Source organism: Gossypium raimondii, chromosome 6 (genome assembly GCF_025698545.1).
Source record: "Gossypium raimondii isolate GPD5lz chromosome 6, ASM2569854v1, whole genome shotgun sequence".
NCBI classification, from domain to species: Eukaryota; Viridiplantae; Streptophyta; class Magnoliopsida; order Malvales; family Malvaceae; genus Gossypium; species Gossypium raimondii.
The window spans coordinates 57323136-57331922 of NC_068570.1; the positions used below are offsets into that span (position 1 = coordinate 57323136).

Here is an 8787-nt window from a genome sequence, read left to right on the forward strand (position 1 = left end):
ATATCGATTGTGTTCTATAGGCATTGTTGCCAATGCAGGAATGCGCAAGTTCGAGTATCTTGAATATAGGTTGAGAAGGGGCCATGGGTAGTTCTGAGTATTGTGTAAAAAGAATCCATATATGATCAAAATTTATAAGGAAATTGTTCAAAAAAAATTTGTAGCTATATATATAAATTATGAATATATTTTGAATTTGGTTAAATAGGCTATATCTGCCAAAATTTTTTTGTTAATTGTTCAAATAAGCCCGTCTTTTTGAAATTTTAGGAAAATAAATCATTTTTGGAAATAATGTGTGACAGCTCGTCATGCTCGCCCAGTTAAAAGCGTTTTCTGAAAATTTCAAAAAAAACACGTCCAGCTAAGCGCGCTTTCCCTAACATGTAGAAATAATCAAAAGACCAAAATATTCATATGTAGAAATAAACTAAAAGGACGATTTTAACCTTATTTATTCCAATCGCTCTCAAAGGAGCTGGTTTTATATTATATATAGATTAAGTGGCAATTATAGTGAGAACTTTTTAAATGAGAACTAAAATAATTTTAGACATTCAATCAAAATAAATGTTTTAAACCCTTAGGTTTTGTATTTTTTACCTTGTTAAAATAAAATAATAACACCCAATTTTTTATCTTAGGGTGAAAATATTTTGGATAATCTTTACTTTCAAATTTAATTTTTTTGAGAAAAAATTGAAATGGAAAGCAAGAGATTAAAGTTATTAAGATTAATCAATTTGGGTATTAGGTATTTGTTTGTCTTAAATATGAAACCCTAATACTTTATTACACAGTGAAAAGAAAAAATGAATGTTATTGGTTTTATTTTAATAAGATAAGATGAATACAAAATCAAAGACTTATAGCTACAATCATTTTAGTTTTCATGATCCTCATTTTAAAAGTTCTTACTATAGTTGCCGTGTATATATTATTATGTACTTAATTGCAATGAATATGAACTTTTTATACTTGATTGATAGCATTGATGAACAGCTTGTAAGTCAAAAGTTCATGAAATTTTCCCAGAAAATGAAGGGAAAAAAAAAGCTTATTCTCCCAAAGATTTTTTTTTTCTTTTTAGACAAACAACATTAAAGACTAGAGAATTTGAACAATTTAATCCAAAAGAGAACATGTTTTTTTGCTTTGTTGCAAATCATGGTGTTTGGATGTTCGATTCAGCCTCCGAGGACGTCCTGTTTTTGGATTCGGATTGTCGAACGTCTTCTATCATTCTAATGGCTTCGTCCATCGTCGGACGCATGTCCGGTGTTTTCGCCACGCATGTTAGTGCAATCTGTAGCATTTGCACCATTTCCTCTTGGAAAGTTTGGAACCGTAACAACTCCACGTCGAATACTTCGGCGGTCCATTCTTCCCGCACGACGGAACGGACCCATCTCGGAAGATCAACCACGTCATCTTGCCCCGAAGGTTGGAGGGGAGCTTTTGCGGTCAGCATTTCTAAGAGGAGGACACCAAAGCTGTACACGTCAGACTTTTGAGTTATTTTGCGTGTTTCAATCACCTCCGGAGCTCTGTATCCAACTATGCGAGACGTGGTTAAAGGAGCATTCATTAGAGGGGTCAAGCCAGCATCAGAAACACAAGCCTCGAGTTCATCGCTGAGGAGGACATTCGAGGACTTAATGTTACCATGGGTGAATTTACCGCCACCTTCCGTATGAATGTTCGCAATCCCTCTAGCAGTTCCGAGAGCAATCTTCATTCTCGTATCCCAATCCAATGGAGTTCTGTCCGAAGTCCTATTCCCTGCCATAGTTGGAAACACATAAATAAGCCTAAAAACATAAACAAATTCACAAACAACCAGTTTACTTGTACATAAAGGTAAATAAATTCACATACCATGCAAGAGTGCGAACAAGCTACCGGCCGGCATGTAATTGTATACCAACAGCTTCTCGTCCTTCGAATAGTAATAAGCACGAAGCGGTACCACATTTGGGTGTCGACCGACCCTATTGACGACTTCCATTTGTTGTTCAAACTCCTTTTTACCAACAGCAACTTCCTTCAATCTTTTCACCACTACTTGTGTCCCTTCCTCTAAAGCAGCTTTATACGTTGTTCCGTAACTTCCTTTACCGAGAACTTCGGCCGAAGCCTTCAACAAATCCTCGAGATCAAAGTTATACGAACACCCTTCGAAGAAGAACAGTTTATTCTTTTCAGCTTCTTGAACCCCACTTCCAAAATCATTAGGCTTGTCATTTTGAGAGATTTTACTCTTCAACATACCATTACTCCCACTATGTTTCCTCTTCAAACAACTTACAAAGATCACTGCTAACAATAAGAACACAAATGCTAAGCCCCCTACTACAATAGCAATGATAGACCCAACACCTAGTTTGTTCTTTGATGTAGCATGTTGGTTTTGAGAACCCGTTTTCGGGCTCGGAAAATCAGTTAAAGGGGAAGGTGAAGGGGAGACCACGGACTCGGAACAAGGCTTTAAAGGTTCCGAACCACATAACAACGGATTCCCAATGAATGAAGAAGGAAACCTTTTGAAAGAACTTGGAATAGAACCACTCAAGTTATTATAACTAAAGTTCAAAACTTTAACACTAGGAAGATCAACATTTGGTATAGTACCAGATATGGAGTTGTAAGAAAAATCCACAATTCTCAACATTGGAGAAAAAGTAACAGGGAACTTACTAGACAAGTTATTATGTTGAAGGAACAAGCATTGTAAAGAAGGAATAGAAGGTATATCAGAAGGAAGACTACCATTGATGTTATTAGACCTAAGGCTAAGTACCTTCAAAGCTTTAAGTTTACCAATGGTGTTGCTTGGAATTGTACCGTAAAGTCCGACACCGGGAAGCCGAACAGCGATCACATCGGTTCGATTAGTATTACAAGTTATCCCCACCCAAGACGTACAAACTGGAGTTGCTAAATTCCAATTCAGTTTCTTCACATGTGGGACTCCATTAGCAAACTCAAGTAAAGCTTGCTTATCAGAATCCAAATCTGCCACAACTTGAACAAATTTTTGTTGAGGCAATAACACAAACACAAAGAAGGCAATGAAAGGATTGAACTTCATTGGAAAACTCGACTAGTTTTTCTTTTCTTCTTCAGCTTTTTTCCTGGTTTCAGAGAAAAAGATACAACATAATGTGAGCTAGCTCATAAACTACAACACTAACATAAAAGATAAAAAATTTAAAGCATTTTACAAATTTTAAAAAGAGGGTCTTTCATATTAAAAAAAAAAAAAGAATCCAATGGCCAAAAAAGAAAAAAAAAGCATCATTATAAAGAAAAAGCAAAAGTTTTTCAAAGCATTATATTCTTTTGTTCACTAAAGAGAAAGGCTTTGTTACACTGTACTCAAAAAGTAAATCTCTTTAGCTCTTTGGCAATATAGGTGTCACCAACTTATGGTATACATATAATTAATTTCCTTGACTTTTGTATGTAAGCTAAGGGCTAGAACATTAAAGAGACAAACCATTGCTTTAGCTGTTAATACCCTTTTCTTGCAAAAGTAAATAGCTTGATCTGAATGTATATTTACCTGAGGAAATATAATGACCACCACTTATGGAGGAGATCAGTTACCCCTAATAGTAAATCATATGTAAATATATATGTATATATTCTGTGAATGTATTTTTGGAGATGGATACTAATTTTGATTCCAAAAAACAGGTATTAATGGAAGAAGGATTAGGTGTTTAGCTAAGAGCTCAAGATCTAAGTTAGCTGTGGTGTCCATTACTAGCTTTTGAGATGATATCCAGGTTGGTACATGGAGTGGACTGCATAGCGAATTCATTAAAAAGAACTTTGAACAATAATAGGTTTTTGCCTTGAAATATATGGTGGTCAAATATGAAATAACCTCTCTACATGCAATATATACATATATATATATATATATATCCCTTTCACTAAGCTAGTTTTGTTTTTTTTTGTTGATACTGATAGGCAGAGTCCAAAGAAAAGGGATGGCAATGTTAACTCCAAAGTTGATTCATCCTAAATATTATAATATTTAAGGGATAATATGTATGGAGATACTTGAACTTGGCAATTAATTTTTTTTTGACTTAAAGCAACTTATGTACCTGACTAATACCGTTAAAACATGCTGATGTGGCACTAACAACTAATAGTATGGTAACATGTGACAGTCTCATATTTTGACACGAAGATTTTAAATTTTTTTTGTCACATGTCAAAATATGAGGCTACCACATGTTACCATGCTATTGGTCGTCAATGCAACATCAACGTATTTTAACAGTGTTAGTTAGGTACCTAAAAAAAGTACCAAGTTAACTTACGATTTTCAAATTTAGGTACAAGTTAAGTCCAAAAAAAAATGTAAATACTAAATATGTACAAGTTGCCAAATTCAAACACTTTTGTATATGTTAACCCAAAAATAATTTAATCAAGTTTATAAATTTTCAATTTTTAATTTATATAAATTTTAATAATTTATTTAATTAAAATCAAATAAAATTAAATTAAAAGTAATATTTTAATCAATTCAACCATCGATTCAATTCTAAGAATATTCTTCATACTCTAAGGAAAAGGGATGAAGAGTTTAAAGGGCATTACAAATGGACCACTATCCATAAAAATAAAAGTTATGCTTGCTTTCCTTATCACTACATCTTTTTTTTGCTTTTAAATGTATGAAAGCTAAAGTGATTTTCTTTTTCTTTTGATGGATTTAAAGTTAACCAATTATTCATGACATTTTGAATTATTATTAGGAGGTACTATGACATTTGAATTTGAAATATAAATGTGTGGGGGTATGCCCCATTTTCACTCTCTCTATATGTAAACCATGTTTTCATTGAGGTCCTTAAATTTAAATGTCATTCAAAAACATAATGACGGATTTAAAATTTTACTATAATCAAAGCTTTGGACCGTGATTTAATTTTATAACCGATCGAACTCAAAATGATCCGAACTTAACTATCAAAACCCAAAATGTCCCGGTCCAAAAAATTATAAAATGATTCAAAAATTTCAAGACTTAAATTGAATTGACTCAACCTGGAGCTAGCCCAATTTGCTAAATTTAGGGTGGGTTTGGATGGACGATTGAGTGCGGTGCGATGCGTTTAGCTTACTTTTTGCCTCACGCTACAGTATCACTACAATATCTAATCTCACCGCTACTGCTATTTTTACACTAACCGCAGGTAAACGCACCGCCCATCCAAACTCACCCTTAGTAGATCTACTCTAGGCCTTGCATAAAGAGGGGGACAAAACCAATGTTTTAACGAATCAATCATACCATCAAATTTTGTTTGATCATCTGTTCAGCAATAATAGTTTTTTTCAAACCAATTTATCTTCTTCAATCTATTGATCTAATTCAGTTCAAAAAAACGCTTGGCAAAGCTTGGGTAGGTTGCTTGGTTGAGGGGGCAGTTGGATGTGGTTAAGAGTCATTTTCCAATACAAGTATATTATGTGTGCAGAGAGGGGGTAGTTAAGGGTTACCACCCAGTTTTTAATGTGCCATGTCCATCTTACTGTTAACATCAAATGTAAATTATTGGCATCCATAGCCAGAGGCTGTGCTGGTTGTTCCTCACTTTATCTGCCTTAATTTATGGTTGATTGATTGCCTAGGTGTATGTCGTACCAAAATATGGATTCCATATGTTTTGTTGTTCATGGTTTGGTCAAATCACAACTCATTATTAATAAATATTTATTTAAGTTACTGCACTGTTGAGGTTTTTTTTTTTAAATTCGAGTTCTAAGCAACAATTTGACAATTGGTACAGTGTATCAGTATTTATCGACAAGTAGAAAGATATACTTTAGATTCAAGACGATCTGACAGTCAATGTCAAAGATCGAAGAAATATTGTTTGAATTTTAGTTCGTAGATTCTAACGTTCAAAACTTTTTCATAAAAAAAACTGAACTATAGAAGAAAATGGGAAGGAGAGATTTCAATACAACTATGATTTTTAACAGTTCAGTGACTTTAATAAAAACTTTCAAAAAATTCAGTAATCATTTTTTAACTTTTTAAAGTTGAATGATCAAAACATAAATTTACTAATAATTTAATAACTTTAAATATAATTTACTCTTATTTTTATGTTAAAACTCTGATTTTTCGAACATTAACCCTACTTAATTCGTCCCATAAACACCTCTAATCGAGATATTGAAAATGATTATAGAAAAGCATATGTTAAGTTTTTCTTATGAACTAAGTAATGTATCTACTTGAGTTGACATTTGTTGAAACAAACTCATCCAATGTCGGTTAAATGTCTTTGCAAATATTGTAATGGGCCAATCATGTAAAAGACTTGGCCCAATGGGCCCACGCTTCACAAATTAATTTTCTTGGTTATTATGTATTTATTCTAAAATTGTTCGTAAATTGTCGATTGAGTCTTAATTTGATTAGTATCGGTATTGTTGTTAGTACAGGAGGACGTGAATTTGAGTGCGCTGAAGCATGTTATTCTCCTATTTAAGAGTTGGGAATGGACTATAAGTAGTTCTAGGCATTTATAAAAAAGAACAGATATGATAATAACTTATAATATATGTTTCAATAAACATTTCAATTTAATTTTTTATAAAACCATAATCATTGTTTAATATGTGTTTGAAATATATTCAATTACGTTTTATATATACTAAAATTTGTTATCATAAGCATATACATGTGAAAACCATGTATTTAAAACACGTGTGTGTTTATAAATAACATATAATAGATAATAAAATGTAAAATTTGAGATTAATAATAACACATATACAATATGTATGGAATTAAAATAAAATAATAGTCTAAATTATAAATAAAAGGAAATTTAAATAGGTAAATGCATTATATTAAGATTATTAAATGCATTCCAATTATTTATTACGTTATCAATAAGATTATGGCATACCCACAATGTGGGTAAAAATAATTATATAATTAGGAATTGATATGAAAACTAAATGTTACTAAATGAAATGGTTAAGACAAAATACCTTTAAATTAATATTTTTTACTTTGTTAATATAAGGGCTTTTTGATAATTTAATAATTGAGTTGGGACTCAGTTATGGCCTAAAGGAAGAAAACGGTGGTTCTCTTTATTGTGGTGTGTTAAGAGACCCTTGAGGTAGAAGTTGAATACAATGAATAGAGCAATGGTAGAAGACGAGGAAGAGGTTCTTCCGAGAGAGACCCTTTATTTTTTTCAATTTAATTTATATGATTGAACCACCAAATCAATTGATCTTGGTTCAACAAATTGAATCGACTAGTTAGATCGGAGTTTTTACAACTATTGTTGACAATTAGATTAAACAATAAACTAACTATACTCATATCTTACACTTAACCCCGAGTTTGAGTAACATAACCGTATTAAATCTCTTCATGACTTTCTATAAACTTTGTCAAGATATATACTTAATTTTGAAAGAACATATAATCTTTGAAGGAAATTAAACTAAGATGACATCAACTTTTTTTCTAAAACACCGAAATAGCTCAATTAACAGAACAAAACACCCATATTCATGAATTAATCCAGCACTAAACATTTCAACTCATGCTATTATTGTTAAGTTGTGTTCCAACGTCATGCTGATAATATGAAAATATTGTCCTACCAAGAACTTAAGGCGACATTCGAAGCAATGAAAAGGGCAAGAAACCCATCAGAGAAGCCAAGAAAAGTGTTGGGAATACCGAACATAAACCTCCACAGCAGAAACGATGCAAAACCAACAGCCTCCTTGTACCTCGACAAAGTGGACTTTGGGCTCTGAAAATTACTTTTAGAGGAAAACCCAATTGGGGAAAAGGGTTTGGGTTTAAGTTTAATAATGATTGGTTTGATTAATACTCAAATCTAATAACCATTAATTGAGTCGATTGAATCTTAACTCAGTAGGCATTGGCAAGAGTACGTGAGTTTGAGTGTATTAAGATGTATTATTCTCTTATTTAAGGGTTGATGAGGGGTTATGAATAGTTCTAGGCATTGCATAAAAAAAACAAAAATTAAGAACCATGCTGCTACACTCATATAAAATGAAGTAAATAAAAAAATATTAATTGAATTAACTGAAATTAGGGTTAATATATAATTTAGCCTCTAAATTTATCCATTTTTACTAAATTGGTTTTTTAATTTTTTTTTTACTTAGTTCTTGAACTTGTATTCCATCAACCAAGTTCGTACCTGACATTGCTAGCTAATCCGGCAGTGTCACATGGTAAACATAAATGAAAATAACATAAATATAAACTATGTTTACCACTAGATGTTTTGAGAGGCTGCTATGTGACATCATTAAATTGGTTAAAAATGTCATGTTAACACCAACTAACAATGTTAGTGTGGAGGGACAAACCTGATTGACTGAATACAAGTTTAGGGGCTAAATAAGTCAAAAAAAATGTTTAGAAACCAACTAGGTACAAATAGATAAGTTCAATGACCAAATTATATATTATCCCTAATATATATTAGACTTATCTATAATATATTGTGATTGTAGTCATAGTCTCGTAGATACATAATATATTATTATTAATTTCAGTTAATTATCGAGTTTTGAACTAAATTAATCGATGATCAAAATTTAAAAAAAAAACTTTAGTCAACTTCCGACCGAATTAAATTTGATGATCGATCAATTAACTAAACTAATTCGATTTGATCGGGTAATTCAGTTTTAAGCAAAGTTTGCACACTCTTAAGTTAAACAAAGTAAAAGTTTCTCAAA

At 32.0% G+C, this 8787-nt stretch overlaps 1 protein-coding gene across 1 annotated transcript; it reads right to left on the minus strand.

Annotated features, from left to right (window-relative positions):
* Nucleotides 1–958: 958 nt before the first annotated feature.
* Nucleotides 959–3278, minus strand: LOC105772715 (probable inactive receptor kinase At5g58300). The gene is made up of 2 exons (XM_012594131.2): nt 1879–3278; nt 959–1782 (listed from the first exon to the last, which is right to left on the minus strand). The coding sequence occupies exons 1-2, from the start codon at nt 3089–3091 to the stop codon at nt 1166–1168; spliced, it is 1830 nt and encodes a 609-aa protein (XP_012449585.1). The 5' UTR covers nt 3092–3278; the 3' UTR covers nt 959–1165.
* Between the last annotated feature and the right edge of the window lie 5509 nt (nt 3279–8787).